A 26,210-nucleotide genomic window follows, 5' to 3' on the forward strand; every position below is an offset into this window, starting at 1 on the left:
TGCTTTCACTGCAAATCCTCCAGGCTGCTGTGTTGCAATCCAGTGGCAGCTCTGTTTGTTCACAGATCATCTGTTGCATTGTGGCTTCGGAGCGCCGATCAAATCCCGCTCATACAATTTAACACTGTTACTAACGAGCTTAAGTCAAAATAGAAATATAATTTTTTTTTTTTTTGCTCACCGCCCCACAGCTGAAGAAGAAATCTCTGATTAACACATCATGACAATCAAACACGCACGCACACACACAAAGACTAGAGAGCGTGGAAATCCTGCCATTGCGCTCCCTTAGGAGGGGTTTGGAAGTGCTGATGCTGATTAGCATAGCTTTGAGTGAGCTAACCCTTTGTCATGCATTTGCCACAGTGAATCAAGTTCAACATCCGCAGCCAACCAGCCTGTCACCGCTGAAAGATTTGCTTCAATCGAAGCAGGATTTGCATATCAAACTGAGGACCTCGTGTGCCACGAGCCCTTCATTTGCTGTGAAAAATATGCCCGCACCTTCTACAAAACCATCAATGTGACCGTCACAAAACTCCTCATTTAGTTATAGCTTGAAGGCGGAATCTGTGATGACAGCGGTCAGATTTCTCTTCCTCCTTCCACTCTGTTGGATGAAGCTATTAGTAGTAGATGTCAGCAAACAAGCTCTCTCAGCAGTCGCCTTGATTATCGCACAAGTTCAAACATTTTCTGCAGCACTTTTTGTGGCTGCGGAGTTCTAAATAATTCAGAGGTAGAATCTCTTTTATACCACACACAATATTTTGTGTTCACTCCCGTTGTTTGTCGTTATCAATTATTGACAAAGGCAGTGAAAAACATGGGCGCAGTATTTAACTGCTCCTTTTAATCAATGTTTGATTCTGTTCGTCTTAAAGGAGGCAATTATTTGAAAACACTAACAGCAACTTGGACTTAAGTGCTGATAAGGCCTCCCTCTTTTTTTTTAGTGTGAGAGCTTTTTCATCCTGTGCTCTAAAATATATTGTACATCTTGTGGAAATGTACAATATGTGTTGCTCCCTTGATAGATTGGCTCCCCTGTTTTTCGAATTGAAAGTATTTTGTTCTCCACCTGCAGCACTGTAGGTTGTAAAAATTTAATTCCAATTTCACATCAACCATTTTTGCTGTATGTTGTTTATTTACTTTCTCAGTTTACTACCTCACATCCTTGCTAATTTGCCGTTGTTTGAGGTTTATTAAAGTAGGTAACAGTTGTTGATGAAGGGATGCAAGGGAAGGTCTTTCATCAGCTCCTTAGAATTTCCTTGTTAAACCAAAATCCTTCAATGGTAGGCCAAAATCTAGAAAAACATGGTACATGGTCACCTGCAATTCTGCTGGTTTTATTTCACATATCAGTCTGATGAATGTTTGGAAAAGGAAGGTCAAGTCAAATCAATCAGTGAGATGATTGGATGAACCCTCACAGGTAAAGCAGGCCAGTTCAGCTGAACAGCAATTGCTTGGCTTCCTGTTGGAGTGGGCAACACTAGCCACGTGTCTCTGCTACGAGTTGTGAAATGAAGCTCAAGCCGGTCAGGATAATGGAAAAGTGCCATTATTTTCTGCCTGTTTGAGTGGAAAACGTGCTTCAGTTCTGATAAACTGCTGCTATAGAAGCCGCAGTATCCAGTCTCTTCTTCCATTTCTTCTTCTGTGGTTTTAAGTTTGCTTGCCGCAGCCACTTCCAGCTTTTACACTTGAAGGAATATGATTGGTGTAAACTAATTCAATAACTAAAAGTGCTTTGGATTGGAGCTTGGCAAGATGGATGGATGGCCATGTGCATCAGTGTTTTTACTACTAATACTAGTACGAGTACTACTAATATTGCTACTTTAAAACAATTACATATTATTAGTATCAGACATAATGTGGGTATGCCGTGAACTTGAACAACATGCTGTTTTATACATACAGTACATAGAATATAATGTTCCCCAGACGTTCCTCAGTGCGGTTGGTTTCACATTTAGCAATTCAAAGAATGTTACATCTCCTTTTGCCTGTGTTGCGCATTGTCACTGCCACCTTTGCCCTTTGCAATCAGTTCAGATTGTTTGCGTCTCATGAATGCCACTATGTGTCCAAGATTATAACAACAATAAACAACATTGGTGTCTCCTACACAATCTTTACTTGAAAGGGTCTTTTGGTGGCTGCTTATTTCCCAGTCGATTCGACAAAACACCTCAGACCAGGGGTTACAGGAAATGCAGGTTAGCATTATTAATCCAATTTATTGGACAACTGCAACAATACCGGCTGAGTAATGTGACACCTTCAGGAGGACCCACAGCAGCCAGGGTCTATTTCCTTGGCCGTGAAAGCATTGATATTGGTGGAGTAAGCTGTTTGTTCTGACATTGAAGCTCCAGCTTGCAAATGTGAATCCACACGCTGGTGAACCCTGCATTCATTACAAGCGACCGTAGGGCAAAGGAAGGAGACAAACCGGTATCAGCCACGGCAGACGCACACTCGTAATTGACTCTTTTGAAAACCCACTGGCAGCAACAATTTGTTCGTGGCCTGTTAATCAGGCTTGTTTGAGAGGAGGAGATCCAATCTTCAATAACAGGAAGCACGAGGGAGCACTGATGCAAACTTTGATGGTGGGCAGGAGAAACACTCTCAATTATCCATCCTGGAACGATAACCCACCAACGCGGGCACTGGTTCAAACCCAATTAAGGAGGGGAGTCAACCAAGATCTGGTTTAACTTAATAACGCTTTGTGGTAATTAGATAGGCATGAAATCAGCTTTGTGATGCGTTTGTTGTATTCGTCAGAGGATTTATTAAATTACTTTGATTAATGGTTAAGTTGCTACCAACATAATTACCGGCTGAGGTCAGGAAAGTCAATTAGGTTTTTTTTATACTTCGAGATCGGGATTTTTTTTTTCCTTCACATAAATAAAGACAACTGAGTCGTCATCTAGTCTTATCATTAGGGATGGGAATTAATTTAAAGTGAGGTAGAGCTACTTGAGATTGTTTGCTATTCATTGGGGTTCATTTAAAAGTAGCGTCGCAGCACACACACCCGTTCGCCTTGTCGCAGACCTCGCTCTCCTCTGCTGGCAAAACACGCATGGTTAACCCATCATCATTACAGGTCGTAAACAGTCGGGGATCAGAGTCGAAGCGACGGGCCACTGTGGGTGGGAGCCTTGAGACCTGGCTGTCACATTAGCTTCTTCTCAGGGGAGTCATGCCACAGGAGGCGCTGCGACCTGCGGGGAACCAGGCGTGCGACTCCAACCTGAGAAAAACAAACCCAGTGGTCCTTATGTTGTTTGTTGGTTTTTTTCCCCCGTCTCTCGCTCTATTTACACACTAGCATCCAACATCTAGTGGCGTGTGTGTGTGTTGACTGTGTGTGCGTTGATGGATAGCGGTGGTGGGTCACTTGGCTCTGATGCTCGCTGACATATCGACTATTGCTCATGTTTGTCGCCTCTCGGTACCACTGGCTTCTCGGAGAACGTGCGTGATGCAATCACTCTGTCCTCCTAGGGGGCGAATGTAACTCATTAAACCTACACACTTTGATGCACACACAGACACATGCGCATGTCATAGCATTCATGTAGCACAGCACAGTCTTGGCCCTGCTCACACGTACGTGCGCGTGCACGGCAAGTTGCGCGTGCAGAAGCCCGCTCGCACATAAACATGTTTTTGTGAGAGACTTGAAAAGAAAGAGGAATCAGTCGGGGACGCAGACAACTTGCATTTGTCTTCCGCATGCAAGACTGCAGTCTCTGCCAGTGCGTGTGTGCCTCTGTGTGCGTGTGCATGTGTGGGTGTGTAAGTCCCTGCTGGATGAGCGCACACGGCTGAGGATGCGGCTAGGAGCATGAGTTCTGACCGAGAGGAGTATGACATGGTCTGTCAGAGAGCCGTGACCCTAATTGTTGACCTCTGCCTCCACAACAGCACCCTGTTGGACCGGGACACCTGTCAGGATTACCTCTTCCTGTTGTCCAGCCAGGGTTCGAACCAAAAAGAATCAGGTAAGATTGACTCCCGGAAGCATGCCGCATACTACTCACTGTTTGGCTATTCCCCTTAGAAACACAGCAAATGTTGCAGGCTCTCATATTGTGTGCGGGTTTTTTTTTTTTTGTGCATCTGAGAGCTAAATGTAAATTTGATGAGGGTGGCTTATTCTCCTCCTGTGTGTCACGCGCGTGGCCACACACGCTCACTCGGACAGAGCTGCGATTGAGCCATTACTACATCCTTAATGAGTTTTTGTGACCCCGGGGCAGCAGGGAGCAATAGGTGTATAAAGCAAACTCACACTGACTACCCAGTCTGCCTCGGAGAGCAGAGCTTCCCCGTTGTTAATAGATAAGCCTTAAGGCTGACTAATGCCAGCTGATGCTGTCCGGACCACTCAGGCTTACAACGAATAAGGGAAACCTTTTTAGAAATGTATGCAGCCTTGTAGCCTGAGCGCACAGAAGACATGACCGAGGGAGAACCATGCGTCACGCCGGCTCAGCCAAGTTGCTCGACGTCCAGGATTTGACTTATGCATGAGGGGCAATTTACACATCTGTTGCAGCCTCGTGCAGCTGTTGCTCCAGCACTTGTAGCCAGCTTGGGCATCTTCTAAGCGATAATAAGTCTTCTCTTCGAACCCACAGTCTGATGGAGCATCTCTACCTAGAGGGCTCATTGTGTACATTAAATCTTTCTTATGTAAATTTGGTTTTGAGAAAATTCAAGCAAAGCCGTGACAGAGCTGCCCAGAGGAAGGAGCGAACCGTACAGAAGACACACCCCAAGGGTGCGTGACTTATTAAAAGCAATTCACCGTTTCAGAAGAAATCTTATCTTTCCCCTGAAAACAGGATTTTCAAAAAGAAGAGCATGACCGTTTTCTTTCTCCCTATCATGCCATCTGTCTCACATTCATTTGTAAAACTTGCAATTTATGGTGGCATGTAATCCTTTTTGATCTGTTTTCTAAGTTTCTAGCAAATCCACAAGCTCGCATTTTTTGACGGAGAAATTATGAGTCGGTTCGTAGCAGCAGGTGCACAGGAAGGCGGAAATCGAATCCGCGGCTGCTTTGTCACGGTGGCAGAGATCCTGTCTCACCAAACCTGACCAAATCCACTGTCACCTCATATCACTCTCAGTGGAAGAATGAAACGTACGTCACAGTGCCACTGGCTTCCCCTACACAGCTGTGGGGACATCAAACGCCACTACACGTTATGCTGTCGCTGACGTAAATTGCATCTGCCATGTGGAAGCTCAGGAAAAGCTGCTTCCTATAATGGAGGTTGGGGGTTGGATCTGATGTCTCCATGCGCGTGCTTTCTTTGGCAAAGATCATCTTTAACAGGCGCAGAAGGCGTTCACTCCTTAAAAATATTTAATAATGTCGCGTCATACTAGCTTCTGCAGCCGAATGGAGTGAACAGGTGGAATTAATGGAGAAAAAGGAAACGAAATAGATCAAATAGATCAAAAGACATACTCTACCCACAGACCCAAACTCACTCAACATAATCTTTGAAAGCAACCCCCGAAAGTCATTTGGGTTCCAGTTTTATTGTTAATTAATAAAATGATGAGGTTTTGTGAAATTTGTCCTCCATCCCCTTAGGGAGCGGCGAGCAGCAGTGACGCCACGCTCAGAATAATTGGGTGATCTTCCAGAGAGCACAGTGACCGTAATCACCAAGTTTTATTGAGATGCCGGTGAACGGTAAACACAATTGCCAAGAAATGAAATTAACGACGGGCAAGATTGAGACCGATCGTCCTCATGTTGAAGGAATTAAAGAAGCCTTGGAGAAGGCAGGAGGCACACAGGTAGATGAACACACTGCGAAGAAACTTTGTTCAATAGCAGGATACTGCGGGTGATATAAAGAACCAGATTCACACACGTTTTACGCACAGGGAGAGTAACAATACACGCCTTCAGCACAAACCCAGCTTTTTCCCTTTCATACAGTGGTCTCGGATGTTACAACAGCTGTTTATTAATGCGGAAAACTATATATGTTTTCACACTTGATGTCCCAAAGTGCAATTTATTTGCTTCATGTGAATTCACCTGTTGCCTGCTCACAGACCATATCAAAGCCTGCCTGCTAAAGCAGCCTCAGGCATGGGCCAAGAGTGCCTTGGTGTGGAAGAAGAGAGTGGGCTGCACAGCTGCATAGTAGTTGCTGATGTAGTCAGCAAGGTGGTCATTGTTGGTGTCTCCAAAGTGAGGAAAGGCAGTGTCAAGAAGCGAATTCCATTAACTGAGGATGTGTTTCCTCAATGGTGCAGCTACACACTGGACTGCAAAGAATATTTGCAGCTGATATTTGGAAGAAGAAAATAAATATGTCAACTCCTGTACTGGTTGACCTTAAGGTTCTATGTTTGGGCCCTTTCTGTTCATCATCTGCCTGCTCCATCCTGGCAATATTTTTGACACCCAGCTCTCTCTGTTCTCTAAGGAGTCTGCGTGTCACCCTCGACAGCACTCAATCACTCCAGTAACCGTCCTGAAATATCACTCCACTGCACTCAGTCGCTTGGTGATTGTGAGAGAAATGCAAGTAGTTTTATTGGTAGAAACAACTGAGCTTGTTTTCCTAGTGAAGTAATGGTCCAGCAATAATATAATAATATTAATGATAATAATAATGTAGCTGAAACGATCGTTAAAAATAAAGTTAAAAAAGGCTGAGTAAGAGAGCCTGTTTATTGAGGAATTCAGGAATTTAAGAAAATCTACAAAGTCAATAATGATTGTTCTCAGTGTCACTCAACTTTTCTTCCTTGATTCTCAGCAGCAACAGGAGCTGCTGTTTTGCAGCTGGTCACAGTCTGTATTTTTTTTTTTTTTTTTTTTTGCTTTCTGACACTTTCATTTCACTCTCTCATCTTTGGAGACCGGAGCGCATCCTCCCCCTCACTCTCACCCCCCTCCCCCCACCCCTCACCCCTGAGTTTGTGAACACACAGCTGTTGGAGTGGATTCGCTGCCATCAGCCAACTCCCCCCATCCCCCACCACTACGCCGCCGCCTGATATCTCCTCGCCGGTTTTGAATCGATTATGATAAAACGAGACTGAGTAATTAGAAAGCCTGGGATTCTAATGCCCTTGTCCTGATGCAGCTCCTGAATCGACTGATTTGCTGAATCTCGTGTCGGGATCGCTGCCTGTGTCGGAGCAGCGTGCGCGTGTGAAAAGGCAACACTTTTCCAGTGAGATAAATGGGAGGTCTGATCAGCGAGCCACACTCTGCAGAATGAACATTTCCCATTGATCAACCGCCAGCCTTCAGACATCGATACCCACTCCGGGGGTGGCCAAGCAGGTTACAAAGCAAATCCCTCAAGCCGACGTTACTGCTGCAAACAAACAAACAGACACACGAATGCACACTCACTCACACATGCACGCACGCACGCTACCGCCCTCATTACAATTTCCATTTCCATTATCAGGTGCAGCTTCAGGTGTGTGGGCTCGCATTGACGGGGCTTATTTTTGGAGCGCGTTATTTCTCATCTCATCTTGAGCTTTATTAAACACGACCCAACTGGCTGGCTGGCAGACGTCGGCGTCACTCGATGGCGCACTCGTCCACCCCGACAACCAGGTCTTCCCACCCGTGCTGGTGCATTGCAGGTCCGATCCGAAAGCAGAGAAACACAGCAACATCAAATTAACTGCACAGTGGAGATTAGAACCCCCCAGCTGAATGACTGCGCCTTTCAATAATTCATACCCTCCGTTGACCGTCGCTGGGGTTTTATTGATACAGCATTTCACTGTTGACCACATATAGCAACACGGGAGGCTCCCAGTGTCCCTGTTGCGGGAGATAAGACGGGGAAAAAGCGCCTGTCTCAGCTGACACCGGAAGACAAAACATCCTGTCCACAAAGGCCATTATTGCAGTTATCTTTAGAATAATACTCTAAATGGCATTTTGCTTGGGGCCAGGCGGTATGGGAACCAAATCCATGGTGGAGCATTAAGAAGGTTTATGTATATTCATCCATTTATCCCCCTCTATGCACCTGAAGACAAGTGGGTGGCTGTGAGATCATCTTACGTGGGAGTGCTTAGACGACACCAGGGTTTAGAATCAAACACACGGACCAGGGTCGGGGGAGATAGGGGGGTGGATGAGCCAGTTCAGCATAGGCGGAGGAAATGATGACTGTCCAAGTGGAACACATTTTCCATTAAACGGAAAGTGTGAAAGACAAAAGTCAAAGAGCGGCCTGAATATCAATCAGTTCCCCCCTGCGAGCGGCATTATAAATGGGGAACGCCTCCTCTTCCTCTGGGGGCTCCGCCGGTGTTTCCCTCCCCCTCCTCAGCCTGTGTCTTTTAATCTGCAAACTCTACGGACTCTGCCTCGTCCCTGTAGGTACTAATTTCTAATGATGTTATCTGCTCGCCAGCTGTGAAGCCATCGTGAATGTAAATCCATCGGCATGAATAAAAGATTAAAAATAAATAGATAAATGAATCCTTCCTCTCTCCGCCCAGATGACGTTGTTGTGTCTGACAGAACAGCTGCTCCCTCCGTGCTTTTCTCTCAAAAAGAAAGAAAATGCATCAGTGTCACTAGTGACAAAAGAGTTAGAGGGTTGAGTAATGTAGGGACCCGCTGTGAGCCGGCTCCATCGCACTGGCCCAGGTCCCTGCTGGTTTATCGAACAGGTACATTGACATATTGATTAAAGAATCAGGCCCAGAGCGAGGAGAGCAGCGAGTCTCACAGGTCGGGGAGCAGCACAAAGAGCACGAGGTTTTGCAGAATCAAGCGTTACAATAAGCGTACCCAGACAAAACTCACCATTCGCTGCGCACAGCTCTGGTTTGCAGAGGCAGCAGCAGCAGAGGCGGCGGCGGCTAATTAAGACAGATATCACCCTCAGGTTTTGCCCTCTTGATGTAGCCAGTAGAGCTACAAAGAGCTGAAGGGGTTTGTGTAGCAGCTCGACTTCCTTTTACAAAGTGATTTGTTCTCATGGGACAAATTGAAGTGTGAGGGTGATGATAAACCAGCAAAGATTTGCATCTTCCCTACACGCAATCATTTAATTGGGTCAAATTAACCCACAACGACATTTCCATATGATGTCAAAGTGAATTTAAATAGAACTCTGGTGAAAGTTGACCCATCCAACATTTCACCGTAATTACACAACTCTGGAGTTGTTGTGATGGAAAAAAGTGTTTTGCGCAAAGAGTGAGGCTCCGCACGCCCCTCATAGTGTCTCCTGGTCAAAAACCAGCCCTGCAAGATCCCCGGTGTCCCAGATCTCTTCTCACGAGAGCTATGGCACTACGACACAAACACACATTCACACACCCAGAGGGGTGCCGGCAGCTCGCCGCTTGAACCAGACAATGCAGTATTCAATTCAAACATTGAGAATGGAAGAGGTGAAAAACAGGAAGTGGTTGTTGTTTGAGGAGGTGAAGAAGAGGAATGAGTGTCTGACCACACGTGGTGACTAGAACCAGGACGTTAAACAGATATTGAACTGACATTGTTGCCGTTGCACTTGAAAGTATCGTTACTGAATCTTTGCACACTTTTTACATTTGCTCTTATTTGTAAAGATACTTGAGAAACTTCGATAAACACTAATGACTTTAGCCTTTATTTATTGATGTCTATGAAGAATAATGCTACACCATGATTCAGTTCATAAAAGTATATGTGTAGTGTTACCCACCTCGCTTTGATGAAAACAAATGCACAGGACCGGGGGGGCTGTTTACGACACATGCATGCACTACGATACTCTAGGGGGAGCTCTATAGACGAACAGTGAACATAACAGCGAAGAAGAGTTCCCCTTTAAGAAAATGTTTCCTGCTGCTGGTGGCTTGTGTAGGCCTCAGGGAGACTAGCATTTCTCTCAACACTTGGTGGAGACCAAATTTAAGCAAAAAGAAATCCTTTACATTTCCTAAAATGGCGCTAGCATCAGGGTCTCCAGATAGAATTGATGACACTCATTTAAAAATTTCTGGCAGTAGATTAGTTGGTGTTACATTCGAGACGGTGGTGATAAACGACTTTACGTCCAACTGAAACTCTTTCCTGGTTTCACTCTCGCGTTTCCTTTGGAAAATATAGTTTGCTTTGTCATGTGATTGAGTCGCCTGAAGGCTAATTACATTAACAGTGCTTACACAGATGTGCCTGGTTGAATTAAGGCCTACAAAGCTGAAGGGAAATCATAAATCAAATAAAAAGCTTCAATAAAAGACATCTGACATTTTACCACATTCAATCAAACCTGTTTCTAGACACTAAGAAGGTGTTAACTAACTGATGTATCAAAGGTTCTATGGCTTTAGTTACTTCAGTGGGATGATATTCAGACTTTTCCTGCTTATGTGACAGCAGGAAAATAACCCTTCAAAAAAACAGAAACTTTTTGTCACTTTCTTTCGATTGTTTCTATAACTGGGATTTTTTTATTTTTTTTTATTTTTTTTTTATTATTGCTCCTCTGTAATGCTGTAATCCACAGAAGGTGCTTCTGCAGCATCAGCATCAGCCGAATCTCAAACATTAAGGGAGTAAAAGCACAGAGGCGAGGGTGGGACATGAGATTTGAAAACCTGTGGAAGAAGCAGATAAAGGATGGAAGGGTACAGAGATGAAAGATTTTGGTGACTAAAGAAGACAGGAATACATTGGCAAAAAAAGAAGTGCAGAAATGCAAAAGAGAGGATTCATCAGATGTGGCCTGCACATTTCAACTGTTTCATACATTCTGAGTGGAGCGTAGAGTGTGAGGTGAGTGAAAAGCTGACCAAAAAGAAAGGCAGATCAAATAAATGATTTCTCGTTCTCATACAAAACACACCATTCTAAGCCAAATGGTGTGATTATTATATTCTTTACTGAAGATTGCGCACTAGCCAAAGAATCTTGATCTCCACCCAGTGGTCAGCTGAAGTATAGGTCAATGTCAAACTTTTAACCCCAAATAAAGCTCACACAAGCAAAAAGACCCCTGAGTACAAAATCTCTGTCTGTAGTGTGACCGACAGAACAGGCACTTCATGTTAACGGCAGTGATAGAATTCTGATGGAGGGTCACGTAGATTGTGGCCAAATATTGAGACAACAGCTCCATCCTGAATAATCACCTTTAAGGTTTTATCTTCAAGGGAACTGGTGCCTCTGGACCGGGCATGTGAAACATCTGGCATATTAAGACCAACAAACTGAAGTGATTCCCCGAGGACACGTTGCAATTAACTGATTTTCTTACATTGTTGAAAAAAATATTGGAGTTTGCTGCCACTTTGGTAGTTCACTGGGTGTACTTTTAATTTTTTTTTTCTTTCTTGTATCGAATACTTTGCCTGGACTGTTTCGCTGAACTTGGAGCTCAGTCGGGAGTCCTGTCAACGGGAGTCTGAGGTGTTTCATTCGCTGCCTGCAGGGTAAAAGGATATGATTTTTTTTCCCCCATCACCCCCTGTGTGTTAACCACAGGCTACTGCTAATGAAGAGGAGGTCTTCTTTATTAAAACTTACTCACTAATTAGATAGCAACATTTCACGCTTGAAAGGCTAAATTGAATATCAATGCTAATGCTTAAAGGACACAGCACGGGTGCATTCAGTGGATGCTGCACGGCTTTGCGCCACAAGATTCTTGTTATCACTATTTATTTTTAAGGTGCCAATTTGTTCATTATTTGGTTGACTATTTCATAGTTCAGTGAACACGTTATTTAGTTAATGTTTTACTGGGTAGAATTGAAGAAAAAAAAAAAACATTCTCTTGGCCTCAGCTCATAAATCCTGTCCTAAAGGAGTGAAAAATATGCCACAAAAAACACCTGGAACACATCGCGCCTGGAGCACCTCCATTGCTTCACAATGTGTCTTTCTCCTTTCCTGAAATCTGTGCTGCTCGCTAAAATATATTAGTTCACTTATAGCGTCATTAACAACCCCACGAGGAAACGTGACACACACAGAGCCGGGTCAGGGAGGGTGGGGGAAGAGGGACAAAATGAATAACAACCTTGCGACTGAAACACGAGGTAGCAACGAAAAGTGCCGCTGTGTATATTCCCCGAATCGCATTTCGCCAGATTTCTAATTATGTGTGTGCAAGGCGTGCGTTGCACGGGTCAGCAGAAAACAGGGGTTCCAAATAACGGCGGGATCTTGTTTCATCACAGTTAAAGACACTTTTTCCTCCCCTTTCTCCTGCACGCAATGAGAAACGAAAGAGGCGCCAGACGTGAGGCACGTTGTGACATTTCATCCCTTTATTGTATTAGCGCCCTTTGCAAAGCAGGGCTGCTGCCTGCTCTGAAATGACGTTACCTGAACGGACAAGAATTGATGTGGTGACCTTACAGCTCGTCCAACGGTGGGAAATTGCTCAGTGGTTTTCGCGGCAGAGAGCTCTTCTCAAATGTGTCTTTATCGCTCATTACACCTCTGGGGATCAGCGCTGGGCCGTGGCGTGAAAGATAAGACCTGTTAATAAAAATACTTCACTCTGACAGGGATTTATTAAGGTGCTTTCAGGAGACCATGCAGTTAAACAAAAAACAAAAATCAATACATAGCCATTTTCTACGAATATGTTGTTGAACAAGAATTTCCTGGTCTCCACTTTCATTTTCTAGCCCTGATCATTTCTGGAGTCACACAGGTGGAAATAATTCTATGTACTACTCCAGTGTTATAACCAACAGAACAATACAGTAGTAATTTATTCATTTATTTATTTATTTATTTTCCAGTTGGTGTAGGCGCTCTGGACATTTTGTAATCCATACAAGACAGAAAGAGTCCAATTCAATAGAAGCTCACAGTAACCACGAATTTGAGTGTGAAAAAAAAAAAAAAAAAATACTCCAAACCAACATCTCCATCCTGCTCTTGCGTGTACGGACGATGCAGCAGTCCAGCTTGAAGCTTGAAAAAGCACATCCACACCGTGATTTTAATGGAACATCCACAGCGGTCTCGTAGCATGGGTCACGTACACTTGGGTGACCATGAGAAGGCTTCTTCTGGCGACATCCGCCTGGAAGTTGCTGTTTGCATTCTGCCTCAGAGAGACTCGCATGAGAAAATGGATTCAGGTCACGGGGTTAGATGGAGGCAGATGATTTGCTGTGGCAACCTCTGACAGACTCGGCCGAAATGAAAATAAGAGCAGGCAAGCGAGACGAGGAGCTTGTGCAAAGAAGTCCTCAACACTGCAGTGCACAACCAGTTGGAACGTGAAGATGATGTCATCTTCTCAGAGGAGCGCACGCTCTGTAGTAATTTTGCTCATTCTCCTGCATGCTCACATGAACATGCTGCTGGCTACAGTTTTGGTTTGTTTACGATGAACATGTTAATGTAACCAGGTGGTAAACCTATTCTGTTCCCCATTATGTTTTATTATGTTTTTGTGGATGGCTGCCACCAGGTGGCAATCCATCGTTCTGCCGGGTGCCAGTCACGAAGTTCTTATATTCTTCTTGTATGTTTTTCTTTACACGCGAGTAAGAAAAGAGTTCGGTCATGACATTGATGAATTATAAAAACTGGATACCAGACTGGCAACATGGCAGTGCGCCGATTTGTTCCCCCAGTGGCCACTCGAGGTACTGCAGCAAAAGAATCCCATTGGCCCAAAAAGCATTTTTCCCATAGACCGCAATAAAAAAAATAAAAGCCTTTAAAACGTTTTTTGTACGCCAGTGTATTGCAACTTTTGCCGGCTACATGAACTCCACCATTTCAAGTCAAATAGGAGGACTGCATCTTCCCAATGGCCTCATGTCCTGTTTCTCTACTTCTATTTTCTGTTGGGATCCATTGATTACATTACATAACGTGACTGTAAAACTTTAGAACAGTTGTGTGGTTTAGTAAAAGTGTGTGTATGTAAAAGACATCTAAGTTTGCACCAACAACTGAATGACTGAATGTTTCATGTGCAAAGAGTGACAGTTATAAGCAAAACATAATTAGGAAATAATTAGCTGGGTAAAATAATTCATAATTAGCTTGTAATTATACTCAAGCATTTAATCAAGATACTGAGTTCTTTTTCAGTAATTTTCAAATGCATTCAAAGCTAAGTGTCCCATCAGTAAAATAGCTTATTTGTTTTCACATATGTGGTGGGCTATATTTATTTCTTATTTACAACTCGGGAAGGAGAGTAGAACACACACACACTTACACACTTGAGGATTCATGCTCCATTATTCATCCCCTGACACACCCATTAAATTTGCACATTTCATTTATCTATTAGACACGGTAAGACATATCCCGACTTTGGCTCTGAGACAATTAAAATTCATTAATTCTGGGTTCTGCATTTTTCTCCCTCAGGAAACAATGTGACAAGAAATCTTGGGAACTACAAATACTTCAACTTTTAATACATTCATAGACAGACATGTTCTAAAACTTGTAAGTTATATTAAAGTGTGTCCTAGACTAAAAGTTCACTGGCATTAATCTTAAAAAGTAAATAAATAAATAAGGGAAGCAAAGTTTTAATCAGCAGGATCGCTGGAATTATGTAGTGTTTGTAGGAGGCAAAAAAAAACCCTACTAAACGTGGAAAGTCGATGGTTCACCAACAACAAAACCATATTGTCACTTTCCATTTACTGATTTTGCCACTAATCCTGGTGTTTTTCTAAATACTTGACACCAAGACAGTGCGGAGCCAATGTGATGTTAAACTGTGTCAACAGCCCTCCCTAGTGCCAGAGCACTTTTTGGTCAGTTTCTGCGTTGCAGTGCGGTGCAGAAAAGGATATTGAGGCCAAGAAAGGTGATACATTTTCTCCCTAGTGTTCTTTTTTAATGATCTATTGTTGAAAATAAAACTTTGATCAGCAAAAAACTAAACCAAACTAAACTAAAATAAGCACTTTCCTTGTAGATCTCTTCCTGAAGAGGTCCTCTTTGGTGTCCGAAACCAGCAAGAAGCAGATGTTTCTTACTGTGACCTCAACTCAAAGGAGGATATGAATTTTAGGGTTATTGCAAAACACCAGAAACACTTTAAAAAAAAAAAAAGTAATAATAATACCATGCTATACATACCAGCAGTGGGTGAGACGTTAAGGGAACATAGGCATGGACCAGTCGCCCCAAGTCACAAGCAGTCAGTCATGACCCAGGGACACTTATGTAAATCTCAGCCATGTGGTTCCAGATGATTCTCCCCTTGGAAGATTGTTGCCCCCTCACACTGACAAGCTTAATCCCCAGTCAGGCGTGTAATTAAGACCAGAGCCAGGTATGCTGGAGCGCCATGACGGCGAAGCAGCGGCGTGTGCTGCCAGACGTATCACCTGTCAGCGAGTGGCCAAACACAGACACTAAATCTGTCAGTGAGGAAGGTTTGGATGACACGAGCTCAGAGATGCATTAGTAGGGTTGATACACTCCCATGATGTTTACGTAATGCCAACCTGATGTTTGGCAGAACAGTGCTGGGACTCCACCTGGAGGTGTACAACATCCTCAGCAGTATCAGATCCACAATATGTCATTGCGTGACTATTTTACGGTCACCTTTTCTCTGCAGAAATGGAGCCTTTTAAATGAAGGTTGTGTTGATTAAGATCTTGCAAATACCACACCTCGTCTGCCACTTTAGAACCACAATGACCGGTTGTCATTAAAGCAGGTTTGCACTCTGGAATGTGGAATAAATTAGCTCAGAATTAGAAGCTTGTCACTCTACGCTTTGGCCAATTTTGGTTTGTTAACTTAACGAGCAGACACGAGTGTTATCTTGAGCCGCTATAATTAAATCCCTCATTATAACAGTATCAGAATGCCAACTGAAAACCAAAGGTCCTCCTTGCTGTATGTAGAGTCGTAATGAGCTTCAGCTAAGCTCAAGAAAATGAAATTCATGACTCAAAATGTATCACGTACATTTAATATGCGAGGCTCATCTGATCAAACAGGAGCTTTTTTTTTTGCTTATTACATTTCTGTTACAAGCTGGCAGTTGTTCTTCTTCTCTGGTTTTTAACAAGGGTGAATGTGGTGAAGTTTGTTGGTATACTGATGAACCTCTCTTGCGCAGGTCCCACCTCTCTCTCCTCAAAGAACACTGACTAACGAGGGATCACCAAAAAAAAATAAAATAATAATTGAGCGCATGAAACTCGCAAACTAATATATTGATAATAATTATATTTTTGCTTCGCTGGCTGGAGGTTGCAACCACCAGTTTGCATTGCATTCAGTATGCAGCCCAACAAATAGTGGTTTATTCACAGCCTTGTGTAGTTTTCTCTCAACATGATACTGTTGACACTGAATGAATCCTTCTTCAAGGATGCCCTTCATAGACAATCTGCAGGGGCCCTCTTTGAGTGGCCTCTGCCTACCAACAGATGCTACGTGGTAATGAGTCCAGGTATAAATCCCATTCAGCATTTGATAGGAAGGTGCTCTCACAGCCCCAGTGGCATCTGGCCAACACTGAAGATGTGTCATTGTTGAAGAGCCACTCTGCATGGGGATCAGGTCATTCTGAGACAAGAAGAGAATCTGCTCCCCCACCCACTTCCCCCTGGACTGCTGGGAGGAGAAGTCGTGTAATATCCGGCCACTACTTGCTTCATCAGGAAGTGATATATCTCCCCGCGGCTCGGCCAAGATTGTCGCTACTTAATCTCTAACAGGCGAAGTACCACGAAAAAGAATGAATATATATCTTCATCCCTCAGTTTCATCTCTATTAACCCCTTGTAGGCCACTCAGTGAAACAATTAGATAATGTATTATAAAGCGTAATTTTCTTGAGTGACTTTAAAAACTTGTGTAGCCTAAATCAAGAGAATCCAAAGAGTTTCCATACAGTGAAAATTACAAGAAAATCATAAAATTAGAAAAACATTTAGTTCCTATGCATAAATAAAACATTGGTAATGGGCAACCGCTGAAGAGTCAATGCAGATTGTTTTGGGTCGACCAAGCAAACATGATTTGATACTGAACTGGCCCACAAGACAGTAAGAACTGTAATAGACAGCAGAAAATAATAATAATGAATAATAACAAAGAAGATGACATAGAACGTGCCCTCATCCTCAGATCTTACCCTTCACCTCCTTCCCATTATTTCTGAGCCAACTCTCAGCTGCTGGTCATCCTTTCTGATGCCTGCTGAGGGATTCAGGCAGCTTTGTTGAATCACCTCAGGCAAATACCGGAGTGGACTTTGTTTCCAGAGGCAATCGTCTCCTACGGGACTCCAACCTGAGCTCGGTTCTCTTTGAACTCGTTGAGCTCAGATTTTCCGGCTGGGCCACCGGCCATAAGCACATCTACTGAGCTTCAGATCCAGAGAGGCTGTACAGGAGGCTCCTGGAGAGATGCTTATTAGAAAGATGAGGCTTCGTTTCATACCCTGCTGATGGCAGACTGCTTCGGGTTTTTGAACAGACTTATGAATTCAGGCATTTAAAAAGAAATGCTCATAACAATTCAGCAACATGAAACCGACGAGCAATAGATTCAGATTTGTATCACTGATGAATGAAATGCGTAGAAACATGCTTTCAATTTGCAGGTGTTCCCTGCGCAACTAATGCAGTCCTTTACCCAAGTAAATGGAATGTAAATTAATATAAGTGAATGAATAACAAAAATAAAATGCAGGCTCTTTTCTTTAAATATTCCTTAAGCAGAGGATTTTTTTTCTGCTTTGCTTCTTTGTGACTGATGCCTCAAAATTGGTCTGATTAGAGACGTGTGTGTTGGTATAATCTTATCAGTGGCTGGTGAGATGATTTTCTCATGTGCAATTACAGCGATCACACCGGTGGTGAAACCTCTTTATCCTAATGGCTTGGGGCAGCAATTGAAACTCAATAAGATCGACTTACCGATGCCCAGCTCCCTTTGTTATTATCATTATTATTATTGCTAATTTTTACACTGTGGCGAAACAACAGGGTGCAGTGAGTTCCTTTATTTCATATTCAATTTTTTGTGCAAATGTTTTCAACTGTTGCTAGTTGTCAACATTAGGTGCATGAGCTGAATGAAAGTTATTATCATGTTATATTTGTTTCATGCAGACCTGGCAGTTCCAACCATTCGTATTATGTATGCATGAGCACACAAGTGTGTGTGGTTGTGTTTACTGAGGATGTGTTTTGTGCACTGGGGGCTCATCATAGCCATGTGGTGCTGGTGACTCCATTCATAATGATCTGATTTGTTGTCTTGTCCGGCGCTCTGCAGCAAACTCACTCTGTTTGGTCTCTTGGGCCTGGCAGGCTCACGGCGCAGACGCACAGACACTTATATAATCAGTGTTTACATTTTATCGATCCTGTAGGAATCTGTCTAATTATAAGGTTGTGTCGGTTGCGTTCTGGCAGCAGTTGCGCTAAAACACAGAACATAGTTCAGTGTCGAGTGTGAGTGCACCCCTTAGGAAGTCGGCAGCGAGAGTGAAGGTTTGAAGTTTGAAATGAAAAGCAGAGTCTCAAAAACAGAAGCAGTCAACATTCTACAGATCCACACGATTTGCTTGCGATTCAGGAATTTTACCGTCGAGATCCGAGATTCATATCGTTGAAGAAACTAGCTCGGCGTCCTTATTTGTAAACAAGCTTCATCTCCAGCATTGTCGTACATCCAAACACCAACATTGCATTACCTTAAGCTCCTAAGCTGCTGAATACATTGCATTTGTCACTAAAATCCCTCTCGTCCTTAAATAGCTTTAAGACTGGGTTTAAAAAATGTCTTTCATCATCTCATGAGAATGTTTTGTGTTTGTTCTTCTTCTTTCTGGATGGTGCACATTTACTAAACACCTTTGCACCTGCCGCCGAAAGGTTTCCGTCGCACAGGTGCATTGAACGGCGCCAGGTAGGGGACGATCCTCTTCCAACCAGTCAAGACAAGGACGCCTCTCTGAGGAGATGAATCACACCCTGCCTCTGTCAGCAGCTTGCTGCTGTGAACATATGTGGAGTTGACGTTTTTTGCACCTTGCCTCACGCTTCTATCGCTTCCCTTTACGCCTCGCACTGTAACAGCTAAGCAGACACTGACACCGGGTTCCCATAATGCTTCAGTGCCTGCATTCTAGGGCTCTCAAGTGCTTTGGTTGGTTGGCGGCAACCAAAGTCACGACCCTCATTGCGACCCTCATTCACGGTCCTGGAGTCACGACCCTTATTACTGAAATCCACCCAGGTACGAATTGCCTTTTCACGTTTGCCTTTACAGGGTTTCCTGGGTTCCAAATGGGATGAGAAGGGGGGAGGGGTTAAAAAAAACTGCTGCAGTTATTTGCATTCGGAAGCAGGAGTCAGGGTGCAAGCATATGTGTGTGTTCGTGCCAACTTGGCTCTGCTTATCCCGTATCCATCACTTCAAATGATTTTTGAAAAGGAAAATAATTAAAGTCTGGCAGACGGAGATAAATGGGGGCGTGTGGTGCGGATTATTACTGTGAGGAATGTTAATGGTGAGGTCATCCACTGACAGCAACCTTATGTTTATTGACAGTTTGTTTTTTAAAATATTCAGATCACAGTCCAGCTTTGATTCTCATATTGAGCAATATGTTTTGAGAGTGAGTCAATAATGTGCAAAGATAAGTGAAATTAATAATGAATATGCAGCTCACATACACACACGCATCGAAAATTGGCCTCCATGTTACACAGATCACAGTATTGCAAAACTGCAGTGCCCCCACAGGAAAAGGTGCTTCATAACACTTGAATTCATCCTTTCTTCTGATTCAAGTTTCTTTAGAAAACAATAAACTTCCATTTTTAATTTAAGAATGTTTACGTACAAGCTGAGGAAATCTCCTGACCGACGGACGTATAAGAAGAAGAAGAAGAAGAAGAAGAAGAAGAAGAAGAGGAAGAAGAGCTTTCTTGATCCCACAGTGGGGAAATTGGCATAGTATATTGTATACCAACCATGCATACTAAACTTTGAACTATCCCAATATAAAATATCAACTATTTGGTGATGATTTCTAACCTGCCAGGATGACCTTCATCTGTCACATGACAGTGAAAAATCTCATATTCCAGCCTGAGCCTAACATGGTCTGGAACATTCGTCAGCGGTCTCCCTTTCGCTGACGCATTACTATCCCCAAGCGCGCACCCATCAATTTTCCATCAAGGGCCCGTCTAGCCGCTGTCAGCTGATTGTCATGCTGTTCTCCTCTTATTAACCAATCTGTCATGCATTGTAAGTGCTTGAAGAATGTTGTTGTGCACGCTGTTTGCAGCTGCTGCATCAGAGGAAACACAAAAAGATGCGATCTGACGACAGGGCCAAGCGATTATCGGTGCGTCTGCCTCCCCGGTCCTCGGCTTTTTTCGGGCAGAACATTCATTTTACGCTTGTTTGATTTGATTCTAAATTTGAAAAGAAATTAAAGGCGGCACGGTAAGTGAAAAATAAAAAGATTCTAAGCTTCTTAGCAGGGTATGTTGTCACTGTGGGAGATGAAATCCCTCAGAGGATTCTCTGTCACCAAAAACCTGTTCCGTGGTCGGGTATATTTGTTTGAATCATGCAGATGAAATTCATAAGAATCGCTCAACAGATCCTTCCTTCAACACAGGTGCCAAAACAGTCTGTCTGACACCCCAATCTGTGTTTTGTGCCTTTATCTATTTTGCTGCTGTTTGGTGAAAATATTTTTGAATTGAAACGCTACTGAAAGGTGACGCACCTCCAACCTGCCAGTCATCTGCTCTTTGGAAATCTATGCAAAAATACAGATGTCTGGAAATCAACCAATGTTGTTGTCACAAATGACCCTGATACCTCTGCAAGGTTAAAGGCAACACTGCCAATCAGGTGTTTGTTCCGACCTGCTGAGACTGATTGGCTGACGGTTTTTAAATGGTTTCTTGCGTATGACAAGCAGCAGTTTTGGCAGGAGGATTTTACAGGATTGTTAAACTAGACTTTTTTTTTTGATTTGCAGCTCTTCCGAAAATGTGGGTGTTCTTAGATTCATACATTCTCTATATCCTCAGCAGACCCTGATGAAATGCCTAAGTGTAACAAAGACTTTTTTTTGTCTCAGTTTGAACTGTTCTTTTAAATTTTCTGTCTCAAATTCATCCCTCATTTGTGTTGCACTTGTATGTATAGTTCTTTGTTCATTCAACATAGTTTGTGTCTGTGACAAGTTTAGTTAATTTGTAGATGCAGAGCGTCTAGTTTAGTTTTCCTCTCTCGTCTTGGTCGCCTCTTTTTGCTTTACAGTGTTGTTTGGTCACTTGGGCAAAGTGAAGTTTTCGGTGAGTCTCCTCATGGTACAGTATCCAGTCTAATTACCCAGTTAGCTACTAGCTCCACGCTAACAGTTAGCAGCAGATATGCCCCCATTTTTTGCTTGGTTGTTTGCAACACTCAAATCGGTAAAATATACTTGGTGAATGCATGTTTTGTTCTTTAACTCATCTATCAAAAAAATCAAAATCAACGTCTTGCAGGCACGACTGCGGGAAAGAACGTGATGTGGGGTTTTCTCTGCAAAACCTCTGCGGTGTCCTGATGACTTTAAAAGATGAAATATGCATCAAGGACAAGCTGGCCGGTACATGCCAGAGTTTTAAAACACGCTGCAGGAGTACCTTGCAGGCATACATAATGCATGGGCCCTGGTGTAACAGTCGAGCCTCTCTGTCCGACACAACTTCTTCGATCTGGAACACATTTTTCCAGGATAACCACTCTGAACGTCTGCCAGCCGCGCTATTACGTGTGCGGCAGAGCCTCAAAATGCAATTAATTCCGACTTATTTCTGTCAGCGTTGCACGGCCAATTGATTTCAAGGTGCTGCCCCTGCAGCCCCTGGTCAGAGAGGCTTCCTCTGCGGACCACAGCCTGTGGAGAAACTGATGCTAATCTAGATAGAGGGAAGACTTGGGGGAGTGAGGAGAGGGAGGGAACCTTATCTTCCCCTCCCCTCCTTTCCTTTATTCTCCTCCCCTTTCTGTGTGTGTGTGTGTGTGAGTGAGAGAGAGAGCGAGAGAGAGAGAGAGAGAGAGAGTTGAAGATTGCACTGATTGTGCTGCAATATGTCGCATGACCACAGCCAGGACTGCAGGCTTGAGGTGCAACATCTCCCCCCTGCTTATTAAATCAATGATGTGCACGTGCACATGAGTACGCGCGCGCACGTGTCTTGAAGTGACGTCCGGCAGCTCTCTTGACACAGAACAAAGCTCCCATGTGTTGCTCATCAAAAAAGAGCGAGAGAGAGAGAGAGAGAGAGAGAGAGAGAGAGAGGGAGAAAAGACTCCCCCCTTTTTTGATCCCTCGTGACGCATGATGTTGCCGTCGTCTCATTTCATGTTAAAACAATCACCACAGCAACAATAATGAAACAACTCTTTGAATGTGCCGTCAGGACATCCATTCAAAGAAAAGCTTTGATATTTATGAGCGCCTCCTCATGTTTATTCATCCCTCCCCGCCGTGAACTTATGCACACATTTCTTTTTTTGCTGCATAGAGGTGCAAGCAGCAGCAGCAGCAGCAGCAGCAACAGCAGCAGCAGCAGCAGCAGCAGCAGCAGCAGCAGCAGCAGCAGCAACGTTCCCTCTTTGTTTCTCTGCCGCAGCACAAGTTGCACAGCAGCGGCTCGTGGGGCAGTCTGAGACACCACCAGACTGGAGCGAGAGGGGGCTATCTGAGCTCGCCGGGGCCGCCCGAGTAAGGAGGGATCTGCCACCCCCCCTTCCCCCACTCCACTCGCCCCCACACCCCACCCGCCCCCCAAGACATTTACGCCGCAGCGTCCTGCTGACTGGCTCTCACACACTGCCATAGAAACAGAGACCCCGAGAGTAGCTGAGGCTCATTCTGCTCGGGAGCAGGCGAGGGGGAAGCATCCAGGAGGAGGAGGAGGAGGAGGAGGAGGAGGAGGAGGAGAGAGCGAGAGAGAGGACGCGCTGGAGTGAAGGAGAGAGAGGAGGGAGCCAAGTGGAGAGAGTGTGTGAGGGAGAGAGAGCACAGAGAGGGAGAGGAAGAGAAAAGAGGAGCAGAGAGAGAAGAGAGGAAAAGTGAGAGACACTGGTGAGTACATAACTGTCAGAGCAGATTGAATCAGCAGGTTCACATCGGGGGCTTTGAGCATCTTTCTCGCTCTTCTCCTTCTTCTTCTTTTACTTCTTCTCCTTCTTCTTCCTCTCTGTTTGCTGTCTGATGGTTGATCTCACCAGCGTGCTGGGATGCTGAGAAGCAGGTTGTCAGCTATGTTGTGGGTTTGTGACCGGCTGGTACACACACTCACACTCACACTCACTCTGTGCTGCCGTACTCACTCTCAGATTGCAAGACACATGACAGTGCACCGCCTCCTTCTTTTTTCTCTCTTTTTTCTTTCTTTCTTGTCTTTTGTGTGTGGCTGTTTGGTCTTTTTCGCTCCGGCTGCAACCTCTCTGGATTTGTAATCTCGGGCGACCTGTGTTTACTTTTGAATAATGCAACACTGACACCAAAAACTCTTTGTCCCTGGCAGCCTCTCTGGCTGTATCATCCGCTGCTCTATCATTAATGAAACTCACTATTAATATTTGATAGGAGTGAATGTCTGCGGCTGCACTTTTCCGCCAGTGTCTCGCACACCTCTGTCCATTACACCCTCGTCTGAGCATCAGCGAAACTGCCGCGGTATTGACTTGGCCTTTATGCATGTTTTTATTTATTCATTTATTTATTTATTTATTTTTTGGGGCGGGGGGCGGGGTGTTTGCATCAATTATTGAACAGCTGAACCTGCGCTAATCCATACCTCTACCTGTGCAGCAGGAGGTGAAGCAGTCATCTGCATAGCGTAAAAGGAAAAAAGCCAAAGTGTCCAGCCAGGTCACTGCTGTGCGCCAGCGTGCGCATTTGTGCATGTCTTCTATTTGCGTCTCTGTCCGCTTTCATTTGCGCTCTCTTATGTCACTTTCGCATGAGAACCCCCCCCCCCTCCCCACACACACACACACACACACACACACACACACACACACACACACCCTCACAACCCCCATCCCCCACTCCCTCCTCGCCGCTCTTTGCCCGGTTTGATCAACGCGCATCATGACACTTTGATGAAGCGCCCTGGCTGCGGGGCTAAACAGGGAGAGAGATACAGCAGGGTTACCCCCCGCCATCACACACACACACACAAACACACACACACACACACACGCACACACAACCCATAACACGTCAGCCTGTGTGTGAGTAAATTGTGTTAACTGTGACCACCGCCACGTCTCTGAGGATCCAAAGTTCTCCAGGTGAGGCGACGAGAAAAAAAAAAAAAAAACGTCTGGGAGCAGCAGCTGGGAAAGAAGCGAGAAGGTGCAACCTGTTACTGGGCTCCATCCTCCTCAGTGTGCTCAGCGCTAATCTCTGCGCTTCCCTCCGCCTGCCTTTACTGCCTTTACCTGATCCTGCCATGCGGTGGTATATTTCCCTCCCCCTCCGGCAGCAGCAGCAGCAGCAGCAGCAGCAGCAGCAGCAGCGGCAGCAGCAGCGGCAGCAGCAGCAGCTTTGAACAAGTCCAGCCAGCCTTATCAGTCCTCCACTGGCTCCTGCCATAACTGGCCCCAGTGGCCCTTCCTGGCAGAGTCTGTATGTGTGTGTAAGTCTGCTCTGCGGGGAGTAGGGAGAAGGGGGCACGTGACCGTGAGTGTGCTGTGTGTGTGTGTGCGCACGCTGAGCAGCGTTGACATGATTGTGTGTGATCAGGATAGCCCCAGGGGTGGTTGGCCTCTCTTTGTGAGCGGATTCAGGGATCCTGGCATTTGTCTTCCCTCCCATGACATGTTTTAGGACGTCTTGTTAAAATGTCACTCACCGTGGCCGGACTGGAAAACTGCCCCCCCCCCCTCCCCCCCCCCCCCCGCTAGAGCTCGTGATAATTCCACAGAGGCGCGCAGCTGATGTGTTTTTTGGGTGTGATAACGCAGCGGGAGGGTGGTAAGGAGGTGAGACACCTTCTCTGACAGCTCCATCCACAAGCCGTTTTTCTGCGATTGGGACATAAAATGGGAATTTCTGACAGCAACCTGGCCTGCATGAAGCACCTGAGTGGGGAGACACTGTTGCTCTTGTTAACACGGCGGAACGCTTCACCGGCAATGGCTCCATTCACAGTGGGAGCATAAGAGGCTTATTCCAACGTAAAGCACCTGAGATGAGGGAAGGATTTAGGAGTTCTGGCATCTGGAATGCTGCTGGAAGGAGAACGTCTTACTGTAGTGGGTGTGTTTTAGCCACCCAGCAGCTTCTAATGGTAAATGGTAAATGGACTGCACTTATATAGCGCTTTCCAGCACCTTCATGGTACCCCAGAGTGCTTTACAATGGCCTCTCATTCACCCATTCACCCACACACTCATACACCAATGGTGAGAAATCTTGAGAAAGCAAAGGAAAGAAAAAAAAAATCACAAAGCCTTCCACCTGCTCCACCGTCGTTGACTACTGCAGACAAGCAGCGTTGCACTGTTTCTGTATAACAAATACCTTTTAATTAAGAAATAAAAATATGCATATTACATAATTCATTTTTGTGAATTTAACTACTGAAAACTCTGATATTTATTGACTTCATTTCATGCCAACAGACCCTTTAAATGTTACACTCCGGGCCTTTAAATAAGTTATTTTGAGATGCATTTCAAATCCAGGCAGATGCGTGGAGGTTTAGGGCAAGAAAATCCCATCTCAAACCTGTTTCGGTCGGCTTCTGTCCGTCTGACACAGCAGCCATATGTGGCTGGGGGGGCGACAGGGGGACGGGGGAGGGTGGGGGGTTAAAAGAAAAAAACCCTACTGGTGACGCATACAAACTACACAGCTGTTCACAGGGCGACTCCATAAACAACGTCGCCCAACGCCGACGAGCGTTCATCATGAAACCGGGGACATCAAGTCCCTCTTAAATATTTATCTGCCGTGTCAAGTCAGACATTTGATAGCTGGGGAGGGAAGAGCCCCCCCCAGCCCCCCGCCCCTCCAGTTTAATCCACCAAGCTCGGCCCCGTCAGCCACAAGTGATGTTAAGAGCGAAAGCCATGCATGAGTGAGCGTCATTTTTTTTTTAAATATTCTCGCACTTTCTCCAACAGACGGCTCCCCACGCGACGCCGT

The 26,210-nt window shown here is 44.7% G+C and overlaps 1 protein-coding gene across 1 annotated transcript in view; it reads left to right on the plus strand.

Moving 5' to 3' along the window:
- The first annotated feature begins 3,853 nt into the window (after window positions 1-3,853).
- The window catches only part of syt6a (synaptotagmin VIa), a 48,087-nt gene continuing 25,730 nt past the window's right edge, over window positions 3,854-26,210 (plus strand). Inside the window, exon 1 of the mRNA XM_076042147.1 lies at window positions 3,854-4,034. Within this exon, the coding sequence (XP_075898262.1) occupies window positions 3,878-4,034 (157 nt within the window). The 5' untranslated portion in view covers window positions 3,854-3,877. The remainder of the gene's footprint in view (window positions 4,035-26,210) is intronic.

Source organism: Nelusetta ayraudi, unplaced genomic scaffold (assembly GCF_046127955.1).
Source record: "Nelusetta ayraudi isolate G7.1 ecotype Tasmania unplaced genomic scaffold, CSIRO-AGI_Nayr_v1 ptg000070l, whole genome shotgun sequence".
In the NCBI taxonomy this organism is placed as follows: domain Eukaryota; kingdom Metazoa; phylum Chordata; class Actinopteri; order Tetraodontiformes; family Monacanthidae; genus Nelusetta; species Nelusetta ayraudi.